General features: G+C 50.1%; 2 protein-coding genes across 2 annotated transcripts; both read left to right on the forward strand.

The window, feature by feature from the left end:
- The first annotated feature begins 133 nt into the window (after positions 1-133).
- POLE3 (DNA polymerase epsilon 3, accessory subunit) lies at positions 134-3,300 on the forward strand. Its single transcript, XM_060100683.1, has 5 exons — positions 134-565; positions 666-751; positions 1,103-1,221; positions 1,499-1,698; positions 2,812-3,300. Exons 1-4 carry the CDS (start codon positions 500-502, stop codon positions 1,669-1,671), a joined length of 444 nt encoding a protein of 147 aa, XP_059956666.1. The 5' UTR covers positions 134-499; the 3' UTR covers positions 1,672-1,698; positions 2,812-3,300.
- Positions 3,301-8,905: 5,605 nt separating this feature from the next.
- Positions 8,906-18,798, forward strand: ALAD (aminolevulinate dehydratase). Its single transcript, XM_060100919.1, has 12 exons — positions 8,906-9,004; positions 14,164-14,351; positions 15,352-15,402; positions 15,868-15,964; positions 16,335-16,470; positions 16,578-16,661; positions 16,762-16,850; positions 17,069-17,124; positions 17,212-17,299; positions 17,388-17,474; positions 17,846-17,975; positions 18,626-18,798. Exons 2-12 carry the CDS (start codon positions 14,239-14,241, stop codon positions 18,682-18,684), a joined length of 990 nt encoding a protein of 329 aa, XP_059956902.1. The 5' UTR covers positions 8,906-9,004; positions 14,164-14,238; the 3' UTR covers positions 18,685-18,798.
- Positions 18,799-21,743: the final 2,945 nt, after the last annotated feature.

The raw sequence follows: 21,743 nt of genomic DNA on the forward strand, positions 1-21,743 counted from the left end.
TGAAGTGAACGATGGGCCCAGCCTCTCATCGGGAGGAGCCCCGCCCCGCCCCGCCCCGCCCCACCAGCTCAGTCCACGCCTCCGTCTCCCACGCTAGCTACCAGGCTGCGACGTCGCCAGGAAGCGCCGCAGAGCACTATGGGAAAGGGACGGAAAGTCCAGTGAGCCATACTTCATTTGCTAAGCAAGTTCCAGATATGGTGGTGGCGTGAAGCAGAGAAACGAGCCTGGGAAGGGACGCCAGGTGCCGGTGAGGCCGGATGGAAACCCCTCAAGCCAAAACCATGGCAGCGCGGAAAGCTCGGAAGCACCGGCCACTGGAGGCGGAAGCTGGGCTGGCGGAGGAGGAAGGTTATGGCGCGCGGGGCACTGTGGGACACTGTGTGGGCAACGCGGGCCGCGACGGAAGCCTCATTGGGTCAGACCGTGGCGACGCGGGAAGTCCGGACGCCGTAGCTGCCTGAAGAGGAGGTACGAGGCCTGGGCCCCGGCCGCGGCAATGGCGGAGAGGCCCGAGGACCTGAACTTGCCCAATGCCGTCATCACCAGGATCATCAAGGAGGCGGTGAGCAGCTCCGGCTGGCGGACGGGCCAGGGGCGGACGAGCGGGCAGGGGAAAACAGGTCCTGAGCCGGTAGCTTTGCTCACCCGCGCTTTTCTCACAGCTCCCGGACGGTGTCAGCATCTCCAAGGAGGCCCGGAGCGCCATCTCCCGCGCCGCCAGCGTCTTCGTGCTGTACGCCACATCCTGGTGAGGCGGACAGAGCTAGCCGGAGCTTAGCTGGGCATAAGGGAGGCGTAAAGAGACACCCCCCCACCAACCCCGGTTCGGAGTTCATGGCCTGGAGCCCGCAAACCCCAGTAATTATGTTCTATCTCAGTGGAGGGAGGTTCAGAGCCCTCGTCCAGGTCTTGCAACCTCTGAAACAAAATAAGACTACAGTAACTTTGCTTTAACCCTTTTGTACAGGTAAGGGAGGGACTTACCGTGTCACAAAAATCCATGCCTGCAGGCTTTCTCGTGCCACTTTTGGGTGCTCCTTTTCCCACCCACTCTGTACGCAAGAGGGCATCTGACAGCCCTTAATCTTTTTTCTTTCAGTGCCAACAACTTCGCGATGAAAGGGAAACGCAAGACACTGAATGCCAGCGATGTGCTCTCCGCCATGGAGGAGATGGAGTTTCAGCGGTTCGTGACCCCGTTAAAAGAAGCTCTGGAAGGTAACTACCCTTTCGTTTTCTCATCCAAGTAGATCTGTTCATCCTGTATGATCTGCTCACCTGGCCCTGAGTCTTTATCAGCTTGGGTGCCTTTAAGTCTGGTAAGCAAGTATTGGATGCGACTCCGATGGCAGGCACCACCGCATAACTGTTTGTGGTGCTGGGCGGGTTATTTTTCCTTCTGTGCCTCAGCTTTTCCAATTATGCAGTGGAGTTAGCTGCTGCAGTCTGGTTCAGCCTTGCCTCCTAACTCCCTCCCCTTCCTTCATCCTTACAGCTTACAGGAGGGAGCAGAAAGGCAAGAAGGAAGCTTCAGAGCAAAAGAAGAAGGACAAAGACAAAAAAACAGATTCAGAAGAGCAAGACAAGAGCAGGGATGAGGACAACGATGAAGATGAGGAAAGGCTGGAGGAAGAAGAACAGAATGAAGAGGAGGAAGTGGACAACTGAAGAGGATGGGGAGACGCAGCTCGGAAGGTACCACTCTGAAACGCCGTACACGTTTGTGTGAAGCTTTTTCGTGCTGGGCAGAGTAGTCTTAGGCAGAAGATGGAAATAAAAACTGAATTATCATCAGAATTATCATCAAAACCAGCGCTTCCCAGACTTGGAGCATCTGAGTAGCGGGATCCTGTTTTGCTTTTAATCAGTGTCAAGCTTATGACTTTTTGGCAAGAGAGATTCTGAACAGCTAATTTAATTGGTCAATTTGATCTCTCTTGTTTACTTACACGTATAGTTAGGCAGTTGTTGATCCCCAGTTCCCTCCCCACCCCCCAAAAAAGTAATAATAACTTCCATGCTGCCGACTGTGTTCCAGATCACAGAGGCAGTCAAGGCTCAGGAAAAATTGGGGTTTGATCATGGTCAGCCTATTTGATTGTACAGTATTTGGCAATACTAGCTTATTTCACGTGATCAGAATGGCTTAGCTTTAGGAAATTACTATAAGGGTTCGAGAGAACAATGAAATCTTTTCTATTGTCTCCTCACTTGACAGTAACATTAATTGAATTTTGGTTTCTACAGACCCACTTGGCTTGGACTCCTTCTATATTGCCTATAGGCATGTTACCTGCTTGGGTGGCTATGTTCTCGGCACATAACGCTTTTAAATCAACAGAGTAGAATTAGTCAAGTAAGGTTGCCAATGTCTTACTCTTGTGAAACAGATGGTTAGTCTTAAATGCACCTCACTGCCTGCGACTGTACAGCTTCAGGATTTGTTGTCACCTCCTGGAAGGTATAAAATTCCAGGCTTTCTCTTCTTGTAGTCCGTCTCCTAGACTTGTGACTTGGCTTTTCATTATTCCAATTCATGACAAGTTCCAGACTTTATCTCTTCTAGGCACAACTTTCTCCCTCTGTGCTTCTCACCTCCTGTCTCTGTTCTGCCTCTCCCCTGCTCCCCATTCCCACTTTCTCTGTCCCTCTTTTTCTCACTTCTCCCAATCCAGGAACTTGGATGACCTGCTTAATATCCCAAAGTGTGGTTTCCTCAGATTCCCTAGTTCTAATCTCATGTCTTTTTTTTTTTTTTTTTTTTTTTGGTACGCGGGCCTCTCACTGTTGTGGCCCCTCCCGTTGCAGAGCACAGGCTCCGGACGCGCAGGCTCAGCGACCATGGCTCACGGGCCCAGCCGCTCCGTGGCATGTGGGATCTTCCCGGACCGGGGCACGAACCGGTGTCCCCTGCATTGGCAGGCGGACTCTCAACCACTGCGCCACCAGGGAAGCCCTAATCTCATGTCTCTTAAAAATGATTTTGTAAACCTCTCTGAACCATAAGGGAAATCTGATGGTGCTCAGGAATCTAATTCCTCCCGTAACCCATCCCCTTTAACCGCTTCTGAAGTATCTCTATTGACCTTTCCTAGTTTTCTTCTCTTTCCATTTGGTGCTTCGAGCACTTTTTTGTTCGTCTCTAAGTTGAGTGCTTGGAGGTTGAAAGGTAGTGAAATGTAGTGTGACACTGTTAATTTGTTAAATGAATACAGTGGAAAGTTTGTTGATAAATGAATGAAGAATATTGAGAAAATTATAATGCTTTGTATAAATAAAAATTCCTGTTAAAAGTGATGACTCCTCTTTAATCCTTCTTGTTTGTAAGTGTGCTTTTGGGGAGGACCACTGATCATGCTCTATACAGTTCTTGGGGTGTGGACTGAGCCAGACCCTTATAAATATGGGATCCTGCGTCACCTTGGATGACCAGCAGATGCTGCTCATTAACAAGCAGGGGCGCTGCTGCTCTTCACCCACAGTGAGAGCTTCCCATGGCTCTGCTGGGCACCCTATACGTGGTAGATTCTCAACAACTCCAAACGTTTATTGAGTCCCTGCTGTGTTCCTGGCACTGTTTTAAATGTTTTCAAGTATTAACTCTTAAATCCTATGAAGGAACACTGCTGTTATCTCCATGATTTCAGCTATGACACTGTATTACCTCTAGATTACGTAAGTGTTTCAAATCATATTTCACAGATAGATACACAAGCCCAACGCTCATTAGGTCCATTAGGTGGCTTTTTCCTTCTCCACAGCAGAAACATTGCTTCTTTTTTTTTTTTCCATCTCTCACATTTATATTTGTATGAAAGACAAAGCTATTCAATAGATTTCTTACTTCTCCCTTGAAATTTATATTGATGCTATTTCTACAAGTTAGTTACAATGTCACAGTATATGTCTCTGGGAAAACAGCATACACTGAGTCCTTCATAGTTGGTTATTGTACAAATGATTTTTTTTTAAATACACTGAACTTCAGTTTTTTCATCTCTAAATTGGCAGTATTAATACCTACCTTAAAAGGAGAATTTTGAAAGATAACAGAAGACTCTTAGCACAGTGGCATGTACACAGCAAGGCCTTGTTTTTATTTTTGTTTTTCTCTTCCGTACGTATTTTCATTTCCCTTTGAATTAACAGAACAGCTTCAGAATAGGAAAGAAATCATTTTTATAATCTTGTCGAAGATGACCTCTTTTCTTTCATAATAGTAGCCTAAGGAGAATGTAAACTCTGGATACATACACAGCATAACATTTGTACTCTGTGATAAAGACTAATCTGTGGTTTCTACTAGACATCATAGGCACTGTTACCAAGTGTTTGATTGCTTTTGGAGCAGAAGAATATTATTTAAGGATTACCAAAATAGTTCAAGTTTAACTCCAGTTTGCTCATTCTATATTAATATATTCATTTCTAATTGTGTAATTTAAAATTTTTTTATTTACGTAATATTGATTTATAACATAGGTTTCATGTGTACAACATTCTGTTTCTACTTCTGTATACTCTACAACATGCTACCCACCAAAATTTTATTTTCCATTCATCACCATACTGTTGATTCCCTTTACCCATTTTTCCCTCCCCCTTGCCCCTCCCCCTCTGGTAACTGCTCCTCAGTTCTCTGTAGGTTTGGTTTGGTTTGTTCATTTATTTGGGGTTTTGTTTTAGTTTTCTATGTTCCACATATGAATGAAATCATACGGTATTTGTGTTTCTCCACAGGACTTATTTCACTTAGCATAATAACCTCAAGGTCCATTCATGTCACAAATGGCAGGATTTAATCTTTTTTTATGGCTGAATAGTATTCCATTGTACTTATACACCACATTTTCATTATCCATTCGTTGGTGGGCACTTAGGTTGTTTCCATATCTTGGCTATTGTAAAGAATGCTGTGCCACATTGAACATAGGGGCATATATCTAGAAATATATTGTTTCTTTTTTTTTTTTTTCCGTGCTGCACGGCATGTGGGTCTCAGTCGAACTTGAGCCCCCTTCAGTGGTAGCGTGGAGTCTTAACCACTGGACAACTAGGGAAGTCCCTAGAAATATGTCGTTTCTTTTTTTTTTTTTTTTTAACATGTCGTTTCTTAATTCCCATGAGCACCACTCAGCCAAGCCCTCAAGTCCCATCTGGACTTCTGTGGCTTCCTTTGAGCTGTTTCCTGCCTCATCTCTGCTTCCCCTAGCTTCCTCTGTGTACTACTTGCCAAGTGGATCTTCCTGGAACATTGCTATGTTGCAGTCCCTCACTGCTTTCTGTTAAGTCAAATCCATACCTAGACCTGTTACTCAAAGCCTGCTTAAGGTGGGCTCACCTGACCTTCTGTAACATGCTTCTACCCCAACATAAGGCTCCAGTCAAGAATGAATCCCCCAAAGAACTCTCCTTCCACACGACCCTAGTTCTTAACAAACTTTGACTACCTAAGAAAAATCATGTTTCCTGCGGGTGGGGACTATAACTTAAAACTATAGAATTCAAGGACGGAAGAATCTTTGAGGTCATCCACCAGTTTTTCCCAACCACACCTCTCAATCCTGTAGCGGTATCCGGATTTTGAAGTTTCCTTACTAGGCCAAGGTAATGTTTCTCATCTGTTTTTAACCACAGCCCTTCATGCCTAGAGATTCTGATTTGGATTTGGAGGGTGGGAGGATTACCATCCTTACCCATGCAAAATTACAAAAAATCTCCTATTTTCACAGATGGGAAATTGAGGCTCATCAGAGAGAAGTGACTTACCACTAATTTATAAAAGCTGGGATTCCGTTCCAGTGGCCCACTGCCTTGCTTCTATTTTTTTTTAACTAAACTTTATTTTTGAACAATTTTAGATTTACAGAAAAGTAGCAAAGAGTATAACCATCACCCAATTTGCCCTCATGTTAATCTTACATAACCATGGTACATTTGTCAAAGCTAAGAAAAAACCCATATTGAATTCGGTTAACCAATTTTCTTTTTTGATTGAGATAAAATTCACAGAACATAAAATTACCCTTTAAAAAAAAATAAAGTTATTTATTTATTTTTGGCTGCATTGGGTCTTCGTTGCTGCGTGCAGGCTTTCTCTAGTTGTGGCGAGTGGGGGCTACTATTCATTGTGGTGCGCAGGCTTCTCATCACAGTGGCTTCCCTTGTTGCAGAGCACGGGCTCTAGGCACGCGGGCTCAGTAGTTGTGGCTCATAGGCTCTAGAGCACAGGCTCAGTACTTGTGGCGCATAGGCTTAGTTGCTCCGTGGCAGGTGGGATCTTCCCAGACCAGGGCTCGAACCCGTGTCCCCTGCATTGGCAGGCAGATTCTTAACCACTGCACCACTGGGGAAGCCCAAAATTAACCATTTTAAAATAAGCAACTCAGTGGCATTTAGCACATTCACAGCCACCACGTCTATCTATTTCCAAAACATGTTCATCACCCCAAAATAAAACCTCATACCAGTCAAGCAGTTATTCCCCATGCTTCCCTCCCCTTGCCCCTGGCAACCACTAATATTTGGTTCCTTTTATGCTCTTCACAAGCATTTAGCCCAGTGCCATGTACCTACCTGGAAGGCACTCAATAAAGTGGGAGTTCGGGGTTTTTTTTTTTACTTTTTACTTAGTAAGTAGAATATACATACTGAAAGGTGCAAATAAGAGTAGAGGTTGGTAAATTTTCACAAACTAAAGACATCTATGAAGGAATTCCCTGGTGGTCCAGTGGTTAGGACTCCACACTTTCACTGCCAAAGGCCCGGGTTCAATCCCTGGTTGGGGAACCAAGATACCACAAGCAGCACAGGTACAGCCAAGAAAAATAATGAATTAATTAATTAAACATATCTATGAAAGTCACACTGAGGTCAATAAACAACATGACCAGCACCCTAAAAAGAACCTTCGATCTCCCAGTCACTTCCTATCTCCCCAGTAGTAGTCGCTATCCTGACTTCCAGCACAGGTTAATTTTGCCTGGGTTTGCGCTTCATATAAATGGAATCATACAATATGTTCTCTTGTGTCCGACTCCTTTTGCTCAGCGTTACATTTAAGAGTCATGTCGTTGCATTCACAATACTTTTTATGGATAAGAGTGACAGATTAAGGTAAAATTATATTTTAAAGGGGGGATGCGAGAAGTGGGAACAGGTCTCTCAGTCAAGAATGAGTGACATGGGAAAAATAGATTACACCAAACAGCAATATTCTTAAATTTTCCACCCTGTTTGGGATCTTGGAGGTATCCAATGGTACTAATTATTTTTAGTTATCAATAAACTCAGAGATAGGAGAGGTATTTTGTTGTTGTTGTTGTTTTGGCCATGCCATGTAGCATGCGGAACTTCCCTGCCCAGGGATTGAACCCATGTCCCCTGCATTGGAAGCATGGAGTCTTAACTACTGGACCACCAGGGAAGTCTGGGAGAGGTGTTATGAAAGACCTGCTGGGCAGGGGATCTAAACTGGGGGAAAAAATAAATAGTAATTACTTCTGTGAGTTGAAGGAATATGGTTCGCAGGCAATGAAGAGAAATCCCAGTGTGGCATGGGGCAAATTAATCTCCTGGCAATTGTTTTCCCAATCTATAAAATGAGGATAGTAACACAGTTGTCATCAAAATTAGATAAGTGAATGTAAAATGTATGGTACTGTCCCTAACTCTTTAATGCACAAAAAAGCATTACTTTCTTTCCACCACCTTCCTTATTGGAACACAGATCAGAACTCTAGCAGCTGGGAACTAAGCAGTGTCATATTTTCCCAGCATTAAGCCTCTCTGCTTCCTAGACTTGGAATATAAAGTGGTATAAAACAGGTTTGGGGTACAGATTTTGAGAAATAAAATCTGAGAATAAGTGTAATACAACCCTCTGACATTCTTCACAGTTCAAAGTCGACTTTTCAATAATCCCCCCTCACTTTCACAAAGGATTTCCTGGGACTTCCCTGGTGGTCCAGCGGTTAAGACTCACACTCCCAATGCAGGGGGCCCCGGTTCGATCCCTGGTCACGGGTTCAATCCCTGGTCAGGGAACTAGATCCCGCATGCCACAACTAAAGATCCCGCATGCCGCAACTAAAGATCCCGCGTGCAGCAACTAAGACCCGGCACAGCCAAATAAATAAATAAGTAAATATTTAGGGGAGGGGGAAGGAATTGATTTGCTAGGGTATTGATCCTGACCCCTATTTCACTCATCTGATGCTACCAGTTCACCCAAGCCCCATAAGCCTCACCAGATCCCTCCTGCCCCATCTTCCCCCACCCGGACTTTTTGTCAAATCTCTCACTGTCATAATAGATAGACAGGTCTGATGCCCCTATCAGACTTGGAGCCTTTCCAAAGTGCCCATGTCTTTCACATCACATCTCCCAAACTATGGTACAGGGTAAGTAAACCCTGAGAAATTACGCTGGAATAAATTTTCTCTGAAAACTTGGAGGGCAGCCTGGTGCTGAACTCAACAACTTTAAAATGCTCATTCCGCAAAAATGGACTTAGTTGTTGTGTTAGGCACTATGGTGTTGTTTTAATGTCCTTGACATCTAATTATTCTTTCAATAAACAACCAGTGCCAAGTATGCGCTAAGCTGGGAAAAGAGGGGCTATAAAGAAAACCTCAGGGCTCTAACCACCTTCGAGGTCGGTTCACACGCAGCACCCTTGCCGCGCCGCTCCTGCGCCCCCAAGTGGGCTCCCCCGGGACTTCCGCAGCTCAGGAGGGAACCTCAGCGTAGGGAGGGGCGGGCCCTTCAGCCTTTCGGCACACCCGATTGGCCAGGCCTGCTACGTGAGTGGGCGTGGCCTCGGCCTGGCCGACCTCAGGCCAAGTGCCCGCAGGGGGCGCGGCCTGCACGCGGTAGGGGGCGGGCTGTGAGAGAGGGAGCTGCTTCCGGGGGAGCCGCCCCGCCCCCACGTGGGCCCTGGGAGACTAGAGCGCGCGGCAGCGCTGGCGGGAGTGGCGTCTCAGATTCCTTAGGGAGGCAGGTGAGTGGGGACTGGACTCGGGGAGATGGCGGACTTGGAGGCAGGGGCTGTGGCATCAAAGTCTTGTGTCCCCAGACCCAGATTCTGCTGTAATCCATAACCGCTAGCGGTGCAGCCGGGGACGGAGTCACTCTGGGACTCCTATTTAGGCTCTTAGAGGTAGATTGTCCTGCTGCAGCGGGGTTGAGGTCTCTGCGTGGCCGTTGCCCTTGGGGACCCGGGTGTGGGCTCCGAGTCTCCTGTCTGGGGCCCATTCCCTTGGAGACCGCTTGGGTAGTCTCCATCAGTGGAGAGCCCGAGGTGCCTCGCAGGATGGGGGAGGGAGGTGCAAACAATAACAGCCGCTCTGTGCTAGGATTGTACGTAAGTTACATGCATTGGCCCATTCAGTCTTACAACAACAGCCCATTGAGGTCTGTTCAAGTCCTTATTTACCAGATGAGGATTCTGAGGTCAGACAGCTGGAAGGTGACAGAATCAGGATTTGAACCCACATCTACAGACTCCAAAACCCACACCCGTAACCCTCATGCTGCCAACTGCAGCCAGGTCCAGAGTCACCTCCCTCACCCCCTTCACCCAGAGCTCTCCAGGAGCCCAGCTCTGCTGATAAGCAGCTTTGAAATCTATACTTAAAGTATCAAGGGGTAATGGTGAACATTGAGGACTTCTCTGCTGGAGACCTGGATTCTAGCCCGAGATCTGCCACTGACCCCCTGCAGGATCTTGGACCAATGTCAGCCCAGTATCACCATCATTTCAATAATATAGTCAGCAAGCTTTAAGGAACCTCTTAATCAGTATGTTCTAGGAATTTGTGGAACTGGCTGATTCTCCTTTTAGCTCCAGAGGAGATTTGGGCTCTTCAAAGCCAAGTCAAGGCCTGGGTCTCCTTCTCTTTAATCCCTGTTCCTAGCCCTGGAGCAGGCCCAGAGTAGATATTCAGGAAATGCAGTTTGAATAAACAGGTAGCCAGTTGGCTCCTTTTCAGAACTGCCTGACAGCTGCTGTCCTGGGCCCTTCTGGGGGCTTGGATTTCTCAGCCCTGGCCACCTTCTACCTAGCTGGCCCTCCCCTGCGAGTGGCAGAGCCTGCCATCGCTGGTAGCAGCTCACAACCCTCTGTGCCAAGACCACAGCCTCTGGAATCCTCAGTGGAGCACAACATGGGGGGATCAGGCCCTGCATCTCTTCTCAGCCCCTCCGGGTGGTAGTTCTCAGGGCCCAACTTAGGTTACTCCCAAGTTGGAGAAGTTACCTTCTAAGGAAGGAGATATTTTCACAATCAATCTGAAATTTTACTTATCCCTCAGTGTTGCCTGTTCCATGAAGCCATCCATCCTTGATTCCCAGAGACACAGGTCCCTCCTGTGGCATATAGTCCACCCCTCTACCGTAGCATCTGTATGGTGACTATTTCTCCATAAGCTGCTGGAAGGCAGGACCCCACCTCAGATATCCTGGGAGACCCTGTGGCCTACCCAGGTTTGAGTGAAAGTTCTCCCTTCTGGGTGCGGTGCAGAGGACACAGCTGTGATCCACTCCAGGAGGTCTAGTCAGCCCACTTCTACTAATGATAGTAAAAGTAGCTGCATATTTACTGAGTGGCTACTGTGCCAGGCATGTACCTCTTCACTATCTCTGATCTTCTCTGCAGCTTTGCAAGTTTGATAGTATCATTCCCATTTCATAGATTACGAAATGAAGATTCTGCAACCTTGCCCAAAGTCATACACAGAGCACAGAGCAGACCTGGGACTGTTTGACCGTGAAACATTACTCTTTCTGCACTGCCTGCTACAGCCTTCCAGTTAAGCTAACCTGTTCTGCATCCCATGGTGACTTGCCCTTGTCTTCAGTGTGGTGTCACAGGATTTAAGCTGTGGCTTACAGGCTCCCTTGATTTGGGAGAAGTGCCCCTTCCAAGTATGTGAAAATCTTCCAATTTTTCAGGGACTTTTGGCAAAGCAAAACCTCCACCTGGATTTGGCTCCGCAAACAGAGAAGCACCTCCGTTGCTCAGGGGGTGTTGTTCTACTGCACAGATCTTTGTTTATTGGGGCTTCCCTGGCGGTCCAGTGGCTAAGACTCCACGCTTCCACTGCAGGGGGCATGGGTTCGATCCCTGTTCAGGGAACTAAGGTGACACGTGGCACAGCAAAACAAACAAACAAACAACAAAAACATGTTTGTTTATTAAGCACGTGTGTAACAGAATGACTACCTGTGGGGCAGGTGACAGGCCCTTGAGTAGAAGCCAGGAGGCCCATGGTCAAGCCCAGCTTTGTACCTGACTCGCTGTGGATGTCAAATAACTCCTGTCTCCTTTCTGCCCCCTACTTTCCACAGCAGAATGTAAAAGATTAAACAGGGTTGGTGATTTTCAACTTTTTAATTTTTTTCAGCACTAATACCCATTTCTCAGATCTCTCGCTGAATCCTAAAATTAAAAAAAAAAAAAACAGATAAAAGTGGAACTGCCCTAGTAAGGCCTCCCCCTCACCACTCTCTAACCCCCACCCCCAAACCCCCAGTCTCCTCCGGGTGAATTGGACTGCAAGGCCCCTAGGCAGCCCTGCCCTTTTGCTTCTGATAAGCAGAAGGCATTTGCTTCCTCAGCCTTCTAAAGTAGATGTGGGGTTGAAGCCAGTGGAATGCAGCTTTGGATTCCAGAAGCTGGGGGCCTGCTGCTGTAAAGATTCTCTGGAAAGTGAGTTAGAGACCTAAAGACCTACCTTCAAAATATGATGTGACTCTGCAGAATGACGTTGAGCAAGTCAGTTAACCTCTCTGAGCCTCCGTCTCCTTATCATTAAAAGTTAGAACAATTCTCTGCAATTAAATGGGATAATATATATGTGTAAAGTACCTAGTGCAGTGCCCAGCACACAACATACACTCAGTATGTTTTTCTCTGATACCCTCCATCTCTCCGAGGCAGAGATAGTATAGGCAGAGCAACGCCTACTGAATCAAGTGTTTATCAGTAGTATGGGGTATGGTAGGTATAACCCTGCACCCATTGTCTACAACAAACTCAAATTCTGGCTCAGTCGCTAGCTGTGTGGTCTTGGGCAAGTGACTTAACCTCTCTGAGCTGGGCTAATCCTTGGCAGACCTAACAGCAAAATCTTGCACAAAATGGGCACTCAGGACTTTGTATCTGCTAAATGCTTGCTCATATGGGGGTTGGGATATCTTTGGGGAGGCCTGGCTTGCCCCTGGGTCAGATGATGTGGCTGGCCCAGGGGTGTGGTGGTGGAGTGGATCCTGTGTGGCTCCTGATAACCCCAACCCCGCCAAGAAGAAGGATCAGATGAAACAGGCCCCTGAGCTAGTTGGGAGGGAGCCACGGGGCCTGGGAGGCTGGAGGACAGGGGGAGGGGAAGACATCATCAGTGTACTAAAGGACCCCCCACCAGGCCCAGAGAGTGTGCAGCCGTGGGTAAGTCCCTGCCCCTCTCTGGGCCTTGAGGTCCCATTCATACAAGGAGAGATTGGTGGCTCTTTGTTTTCCCCCTACTTGGCTGTTAGGCACCTCCAAAAGGAAGCGTCTAAAACGGAGCTCCCCACCTCCTCTCTCTCCAAGCTCGCCTCCCCACCGCCCTCTTCCTGCCTGTCCCTGTCCCCGCTGCCCTCCAGGTCAAGCAAGCTAGCGCATCCGCCCCAAGAGACTGCCTCTTGGCCGCCTTAGGATGGCCCCTCCTCCCTACCCCTCTCGCCCCACAGCCTCTGTCCTGCTCTGCTTCTAGTCAGCTCTGCTCAGGCTGCAAGAATTATCTTCCTAAAGCCAGGCTCTGAGCAGGCCCCTGCCCCGCCCCCTGCTCAGAAATCTTCCCTGTCCTCGTTCTGGCCGCCCCTCCCCTGCAAACATATCCTCGATTGCCTCTTCAGTCCTCAGAGCAGTCCACAGCCCGTCCTCCTGGCCCCTTCTTTCCCCTCCGGAGGGAACATTCTCCCCTTTCCCTCTGCCAAGCCGAGCCCACTCATCCTGCAAAACCGAGTTCTAGTCCTGTCTTCTTCCAACAAGCTTCTGACCTCCTAACTCACATTGGAAGTCATGGTTCCTTCATGGTAGGCTCGGCCTCTCCGAGATGCTCTCAGTCAGCCCGACCCCCTGGGACTGCGGTGCCCACTGGATGAGAAATCATGTGTGCGAGTGCCCAGCGTGGCCTGGCACATAGTAGGTGCTCAAGAAACAAACGTTAATGCCCCAGCTTCCTTCTGTCTTACACCCCTTATTTGGCATTTAGGGCACATTGTCTTGTACTTCATGTGGGTAAATACATTTACTGTGTGGCAGAGTGCTGTGCAGGAGGCAAACATGAACTAAGTGTGGATCCTGTCCTGCAGAAGCTCTGCCTACTGGGATGAGATAAGATAAGGCCACAGAGAACTGAGGTATTAGAGAGAGTATGATCTGGGCAAGAAGAGATGCTGCAGGGGAGAGGGAAGGAGGGGCCGCCTGGTGGAGAACCTGGTAGGATTTGGGGATGGGGAAGTTGTGGAAAGAGCACCAGCCTCCTAGGGAAAGAGGGTGAGTGGAACGCAGCCAAGTGTGCTTGGGGAGCGGCAGGAGGCTCTCGGGCTGGAAAAGCAGCCTCCGTGGCCACTCCACAGGCGTGTCTGTCTGTCGGTGCGATTTAATCCTCTTAGTGTGTGTCCGTGTACCAAGGGGTTAACAGTGTTTTCCCCTAGAGGTAGAATTACAGGAAATTTTTCTCTTTTTGCTTATCTGTACTTTTCTAAAATTTCTGCCATGGCCATGGACATTGTTCATGGAATAGGCAAAGTTTAAGTGGTGGCTCGATCAGGGCTTCTCATAGTAATGTCCAGTCCATCCCAGACTGATTCTTTGATAAAATGCAATGAAAAGGAATTATTAGAGACATGTTGCTTTAAAAAAAGAGACCAAATAAAATACAAACCCACATTTTAATATTATTAGATTCAACTTGCTCTGGAAGTTTCTGAAAGTTTCTGAAGTTTCATGAAAGTGTCTACTTATCTTGGTGCACACCGGCAGGGACTGGTGAACCCCACTAGGAGTAGCACTGGGGTAGAGAGCAGGGGAAGCAGGAATCTGGAAAAGCCTGCAGGTATGTGACCACCTCCCGATGCCAGGGACCACGTCTCATGCGCCTCTTGTCACCCTCACAGAGCTGAGCACGAGGCAGACCCCCCAAGAGCCCTCAGTTCCAGCCACCCGGCTGCCGTGTGTCCCCCCTGCCCACCATGCAGCCCCAGTCGGTCCTGCACAGCGGCTACTTCCACCCACTACTTCGGACGTGGCAGGCAACCACCACCAGCCTCAGTGCTTCCAGCCTCATCTACCCCATCTTTGTCACGTGAGTCCACAAACGAGCCAGGTCTCTGATCGGCAGGGGGTGGGTTGAGTGTGTGTGCAGGCACGTGAACAGAGCAGGTGTCTGTGTTGCGGGGATAAAGTGGGCTGTCAGCTTGGAGCTCAAGGTATTGGAAGTGGCCTACTGGGTTAAGGACAGCCATTAAGAAAAAAACAAACCTTGAAGAGAATACAGTCTTCCCATTTGGAAAATAAAAATAACCCTTGCCTGAGGGTTGCCTGTTACCTGTTGGGTAACCAGGCAAGGTTACCCTTGCCTGTTGCAAAAACTCATCCTGAGTTTTTGCAACAAGATAGAAGCCAAGACGATGTTTAGTTGGCTGTAAAGTACTATGTACATGTCAGAGGTGGCAGTCATGATAGTACAGCTGATACATATTGAGGGCTTACTGTGTCCCAGGTACTAGTATACTAAGCACCTATGTATATTATCTCATTCCACCCTGACAGTATTCATACGAGAAAAATAGGGATATTATCCCTTAGAATGTCATCTCCACGAGGGCAGGGATTTTTGTCTGTTTTGTTCACTGTTGTGTTGCCAGAGCCTAGAACAGTACCTGACACATAATAAGTGCTCAATAAATATTTGTTGAATGAATGAATGAATGGACCCAGGATACAGATGAAGGCCCTGAGGCTCAAAGAGTACCATTTGGCCAAGGTCGCCCAGTCAGTAAGTGGCTAGGATAGCGAGCAAGGACCTTCTGAAATCAGTGTCCAAGTTCTTAACCACTTGACTCCATCCTAGGAGTACTGTTCTTTGAGTACAGTTGCTTGTTGTCACTGTTATTCTTGTTCCTGTTATTATTTCAGGCCCTGGGCTTGGCCAGGCAGGGGAACCAGACACTGGATCCCATCTTCCTCCCACCATCTCCACCTCCATATTCCTTCCGAGTTTCCCAACCATCCCTCCCAATCACCCCCTCACCACTGGCCCTTCCCACAGCTACCAATCCATAGCCCATCCCCCGCTCTTACAGGGATGTTCCTGATGACAAACAGCCTATCGCCAGCCTCCCAGGAGTGGCCAGGTAGGAGACGGAGTGGGGAGGGCAGGGTTATGATGGAGGGAGCAATTTCACAGGTGGAGGTGACAGGAAGCAGAAGCCGACCCAGAAGGTAGAAGATCCAGAGAGGCTGACATCAGCTCAGAAGGACTGTCTCGGGGGGCAGAGTTGTTCCACAACAAAAGAGGCAGCCTCGGGCAGTAATGAGCTACCTGTCACCAGAGGCGCCATAGCAGAGGAACGCTGAACTTCAGACGGGAGTTCAATAACAGAACCTTGAAGGGGCCTTCCACAGCTGAATCCCATAGCTCTGCTACGTGGGGCCTCGGTTTTCCCACCTGTTTGGTGGGTGCATTCCTGCCCCTCCATGTACTGTGAGGCTTGAGCCCTCCTGGTGCCATGTGCACCTTGACTCTTAACAGAGGCACAGGCCAGAGGGGTGGCGGGACCCTAGCCTGGGACCTGCCTCACTTCAGCCCCTCCATGCAGGTATGGTGTGAACCGGCTGGAAGAGATGCTGAAGCCCCTGGTGGAGGAGGGCCTGCGCTGTGTCCTAGTCTTCGGCGTCCCCAGCAGAGTTCCCAAGGTGACAAATCAGAGGAGGGGTCAGAGGGAAGGGGAGGGGGAGGCTGGGTGAGGACAAGCTGAGGTTCCACACTGATCACACCCTCGCTCCAGCCTTGTGCTGGCCCTGGGGCCACCGGTGAACGGACACAGCCACTGCCCTTGAAACAGCAGCCACGTAGGATCAGGAAGCTAAGTAGGGCTGCAGCTCTGAATGGGCAAGTCAGGTTTCCCTCTGCAAAATGGGAACGGTCCTCCCCATGCCTCCTCATTCAGGGGCGGTCGTGGTGATAAAGGAGAGGGCCGGGGCTGTGCCCTGGTGGCTGGCCACTGTGCCTCCCAAAGGCTTCCTGTGACTTTGTCCTTCCGCTTTGTCCTTCCCCTGTCCCTAGGATGAGCGGGGCTCTGCGGCAGACTCCGAGGACTCCCCGACTATCGAGGCCATCCGTCTGTTGCGCAAGAACTTCCCCGGCCTCCTGGTGGCCTGCGACGTGTGCCTGTGCCCCTACACCTCCCACGGTCACTGCGGTGAGCTTCCCTCCTTCCACCAGCCCTGTTGCCACCAGCACTCCCGCTGCGGTGGAGACGGGCCAAGGCCCGGGATGCTCCCCCAAACCCAGCTGTCTGTCCTGCAGGGCTTCTGAGTGAGAATGGGTCGTTCCAAGCTGAGGAGAGCCGCCAGCGGCTGGCAGAGGTGGCGCTGGCCTATGCCAAGGCAGGTGAGTGAGCCACCAGCAGGGATGGGCACCCCTGGGTCGGGGAGGCGGCAGGGCGGATAGGAGGGTCCCAGAGTTCTGAAGGCCACCCTCTGCCCTTTAGGATGTCAGGTGGTGGCCCCGTCGGACATGATGGACGGACGCGTGGAAGCCATCAAGGAGGCTCTGATGGCACATGGATTTGGCAACAGGGTAGGGGCAGGGGTGCAGGCAGCACGTGGGGAGGTAAGAGAGCCTGGACCAGACCTGCCCCTGTGTCTGCACCTCACACAGAGAAAGCAAGGCCCAGAGCTCCAGTGGGACTAGGACACAGGCCTCTACTTCCGGCCTGGGTCCTTTCTCTCCCTTTCACTTCACCCTGGGACATCTGGAGGGCTGGCTGAGCCAAGACCCCTATTATCTGCCCATAGGTATCAGTGATGAGCTATAGTGCCAAATTCGCTTCCTGTTTCTATGGACCTTTCCGGTGAGTGGGGATGGGCAGGGGTCTGCTGTTGAATCCCTGACCCGTTAACCCAAAGCTGGAGCCCACCCTGGTGTCTCTGCTTCCCAGGGACGCAGCTCAGTCGAGCCCAGCTTTTGGAGATCGCCGCTGCTACCAGCTGCCGCCCGGAGCACGAGGCCTGGCCCTCCGCGCGGTGGTGAGTGACCAGAGCGCCAGCCCCGCCCGGCCTGTCCCCCTGTCACCTCGCCTCCCAGGCACTGCCCACACCATAACTCATCCCTTAGAACCGGGATGTACGGGAAGGAGCTGACATGCTCATGGTGAAGCCAGGAATGCCCTACCTGGACATCGTGCGGGAGGTAAAGAACAAGGTGAGCACAGGGCAGAGGCCAGAGGGGGCTCGGGGAGATGAGAGTGTGTCCACAGATTCTGGGCCCTTTGATCGAGGGACTGCAGAATCTCTGGAGTTGAGCAATCTGCCCGGGAACAGGAATCCCCAGCACCCCCCCTCATCCCCCGTCCCTGTCCCCGCCCAGGAACCACTGTGGGCCTCTGCGCCAGGGCTTGCAGGAGCCTTTGAACAGCTCTGCTTTAACAGCTCGAGGATGGGCCAGGCCGGCAGCAGCAGTGACTCAGGGCTTGGGGCTCAAGACGGTCACACATTGAGCAGGGAGGAAGGGATATTCCCAGAGGCATGCCCACCCCCACTTCAACCTGCCTGCCCCCCGCTGCTTCTCCGCAGCACCCTGAGCTCCCTCTCGCCGTGTACCACGTTTCTGGAGAGTTTGCCATGCTGTGGCATGGAGCCCAGGCCGGAGCGTTTGATCTCAAAGCTGCTGTACTGGAGGTCATGACTGCCTTTCGCAGAGCAGGTGAGCAAGCAGAGGTGGGAGTTTTTGACATGTGCCGCAGGGACTGATAGGCACTTTGCCCAGATAGGGAAATAGTCATGAGACAGCCTGGAGTCTCCTGCCTGGAAATGCCAGAGATCTAAACAGACAGGCTGGGGAAGAGACATGAAACCGCAGGACAGAATGTGGAACAGTGAAGCACGCACAGCCCTCTGTTATTTTTTGGTTTTGAGACCTTGGCCAAGCCACTTCTCTAACTTCAGTGTCCTTGTCCACGAACTAGGGATAAGATAGCTGGTGCGTGGTTGTCAAGAGGATTAAATGAGGTGCTACATGTAATTGGCGTATGCTTGTCCCTTCATAAATAGGAGCTGGTTTTGTTGGTAAAGCATACAGCGTGGGGAGGGAACTCACAGATTACCTGTTTCCCCCACTGTGCAGTTTTATACATTGGCAAACTGAGGCCCAGAAGGAGAAAATGCCTTCCCCAAGGTCACACTACGTACAGAGCTAGGACTCACCGGAACTGAACTCAGTCTTAGGTTGTGACACCCGTGGGCTGTGCCTTTTCATGGTAGCCTTCTTCCCACCACCGGCCCTCATCTCCCAGAAGGTATTCCCCGAGCTGATGCCCTGCCCTTCCCCTGCTCCCCGCTTGTCTCCCAACACAGGTGCCGACGTCATCATCACCTACTACACGCCTCAGCTATTGCAGTGGCTGAAGGAGTAATGGAGAAAGTGTGCAAGACCCAAGAACTAGAACTTTTTAATTCCTGAGCCTTGGAGAAGTGAAAACCAAAGTAAACGATGCTTTTAGAACTGTGTGCTCTTGCCCTCTTCATGCTTACGTGCTGGCAGGTGCCCAGAAGCCCTGGGTGGTTTCTGCCAGCGTGCCATATCTTCCCACTCACAGCCACATCCTCATGGGCTCTCCTAGGCTTCCCTACCCCTCCCCTGGGTCAACCCTGAGGCTCACCTCTGCCACCCCAGCTCCTTCCTCAGGGGTGGCTTCAGCTTGAAAGCCACCAGGAATCATGGGCATTGGCTCAGTGGGGCCTGGGAGAAAGGCTTGGAGCATTAAAGGAAAAGGAGGGCAGTTGAATCTTGGACCCTCAGAAGCTCTGGAAAGCTCAAGGCCTCTGGCAGCAGAGCTGGGCACACTGGGATTGAGGCTTAGATTGACACCCTGGGTTTAGAGTTGAGATCTGCTGCGATTCCACTGGAAGACGATTCCCACACAGGCCAGTGGTTGCCAGGCTGCCTGAGATCTCCTGTTGTTCTTTGAGCCATAAACCCAGAGAAGAATTACTCATTAACGAGCAGAAAAGAATTATTCATTAACAAGCAGGAACGCTGCCTAAGGATCGAAATTCAGAAGCAAAGAGAGAGTTCCTGACTGTTAGAGATGGCACCACCAAAAAGGATTTTTATTGAAGAGGTTTTCTTTTTTTTTTTTTTGCGGTACGCAGGCCTCTCACTGCTGTGGCCTCTCCCGTTGTGGAGCACAGGCTCCGGACGCACAGGCTCAGCGGCCATGGCTCACGGGCCCAGCCGCTCCGCGGCATGTGGGATCTTCCCGGACCGGGGCACGAACCCGTGTCCCCTGCATCGGCAGGCGGACTCTCAACCACTGCGCCACCAGGGAAGCCCAGAAGAGGTATTTTTTGAGAAGGTCTGCTTTGTGCCCACACACAATGCTGGGTCCTGGGAGTATAGCAGGACAGACCTCAGCTTGTCTCTGAGTGGAATCTATACAAGGAGAACAGGGGTGACAGAAAACAACAAGAAAACAGACGAATAAGGCAGTTACACATTGTAATAGTGCTTCTAGGGAAAGAAAGAGTCTGAGACAGAGAATAACAGATGATGGGCCTCACTTGAGAAGCCCTCCATGAGGCTGAGGGACAGGGAAAGACCCTTACAGAGGGCAGAGGGAAGCAGACACCAGAAGCTGCGAGAATGACGGAGTATACAGGCTCCTGTGGTGGGAGGGGTTTGGCAGGGCCGCTGGGAGCCAGATGAGGAAGAGGAAGGTGGGCTGCAGGACTGGAGGTTGGAAAGGTAGATCCTGCGCCTTGTAGGAAACTTGGGTTCTATTTTGCATCTGATAGAAAGCCATCTGAAGGATCTTAACCAGGACTTATATGTGTTCCAATTTCCCCCATTCTGCTCCTGTGAAAAAAATGGAGGGGTGAGCCAGAAAAAGCCTGGTCGGGAGACTGTTGGTGACCCCCTGGAGCAATGACAGTGGCCTGGACCAGGGTGGTGGCAGTGGAGAGAGAAGGAAGCAGGATATATTCAGAATACATTCTGGAGATGACAGAATAAGAAGATTTTGCTGATGCTTTCACATCATGGGAATGGGAGGCAACAGAGATGCCTTCATGGGTTTCTGGCTTGGGCAGCTGGTTTCCATTCATTCTGAGGGTGACGCGACGTAATGTTTCCCCCCAGTGAAGGTTCAGGCCCAGCTAAGGAGGTGCCAGTTTGCAAATCCACCTGCCTGTCTGCAAAGTGACAGAATCCCAACTCTAGAGTCAAAGCAAGGTTAGTTTGGATGTTATAAAATTTGGAATTATATGAGTCAGAAGCAGCTCCCCTCTGACTGCTGCTAGTTTTCCCCAGAGCTGTGGCCAACTTAACCGAAGACCTGATCTCATTCTGTCCTCAGCCTTTGGGACTTGAAGAGTCACCTAGAGGCCCGAAACATTCATGGGAGATTAGCCATTGATGGGTCTCAGGGCTTGGGCCACACCAGACCCTTCCGCCACTTTAGTTTCTTGGCTTCCTGGCCCCTGGCCCCTGAGCTCATTTCTGGTTAGTGTGGAAGGGAACATCCTTCAAGGCCATCCTACATTCATCACTGCCAAGCACATATGGGGGCCTGACTCTGTTCTAGGCACATGGAGATGGGAGATAGACACCGCCCTTTAGGTACAAACAGCCCTCAGGGAGCACATAACTGTCTAGAGCCCCCAGAGGTAGACTTTGAGTGGAGTGATGATGAGTCTCCTTGAGGAGAACCAAGAGGCGGACCTATTACCAATGACGTGACAGGTGCTGTGAAGGCCACACCTGGCCTGACCTGGTTTGAAGATCAGAAAATACTTCCCTGAGGGTCTGATATTTAAACCTAGACCTGGAGAGTGAGCAACCAAGCTGAGACATGTTTAGGGAAGGGCATTCCCGGCAGAGGGAACCCTGGGGCTAAAATGAGCTGGAAGGCTGGGGTGGCTGGAACACAGGGGAGGATGGGGAAGAGAGGCCTGAACTGAGCAGAGAGACACCAGGGCCAGACCGTGCAGGGGTTCAGAAGCCATGCTGAAGGAAGATGGAGAGCCTTCTTATTATTCCCAGAGAAAGGGAAGCCATTTGAAGGCTTTTAGTCAGGGGAATGACTGGCTCTTGATTTGCATTTTATAAAAGCATTTTGACAGCACTGTGGCAAAGTGCAAGTAAGAAATGTGGCCTAGACTGAGTGGTGACAGTGGGGATGGAGAAGGGAATGGATTTAGAAGGTAGATTCGATGTCAAGGACGAACTTGGCTTGAGCTCCTGGGTGGCTGATAGGCTATTTACTGAGGTGGGAAGGCTTGGAAGGGGAATCCTAAATTTAGCTTGGGTTTGCAATGAGGAAGCTCTATCGACAGAGTTTATGTGACTCTCCCAAGGCCACTCAACAAGTTTGTGGCAGAACTGGGTCTAGAACCCCAGTCACCAAAAACAGCAGAGCTGGGATTTGAACTCACATAGCCCAACTCCAAGGCCTCTACCCTTACCCCCTGTGCC

Source organism: Mesoplodon densirostris, chromosome 6 (assembly GCF_025265405.1).
Source record: "Mesoplodon densirostris isolate mMesDen1 chromosome 6, mMesDen1 primary haplotype, whole genome shotgun sequence".
Classification (NCBI taxonomy): Eukaryota; Metazoa; Chordata; class Mammalia; order Artiodactyla; family Ziphiidae; genus Mesoplodon; species Mesoplodon densirostris.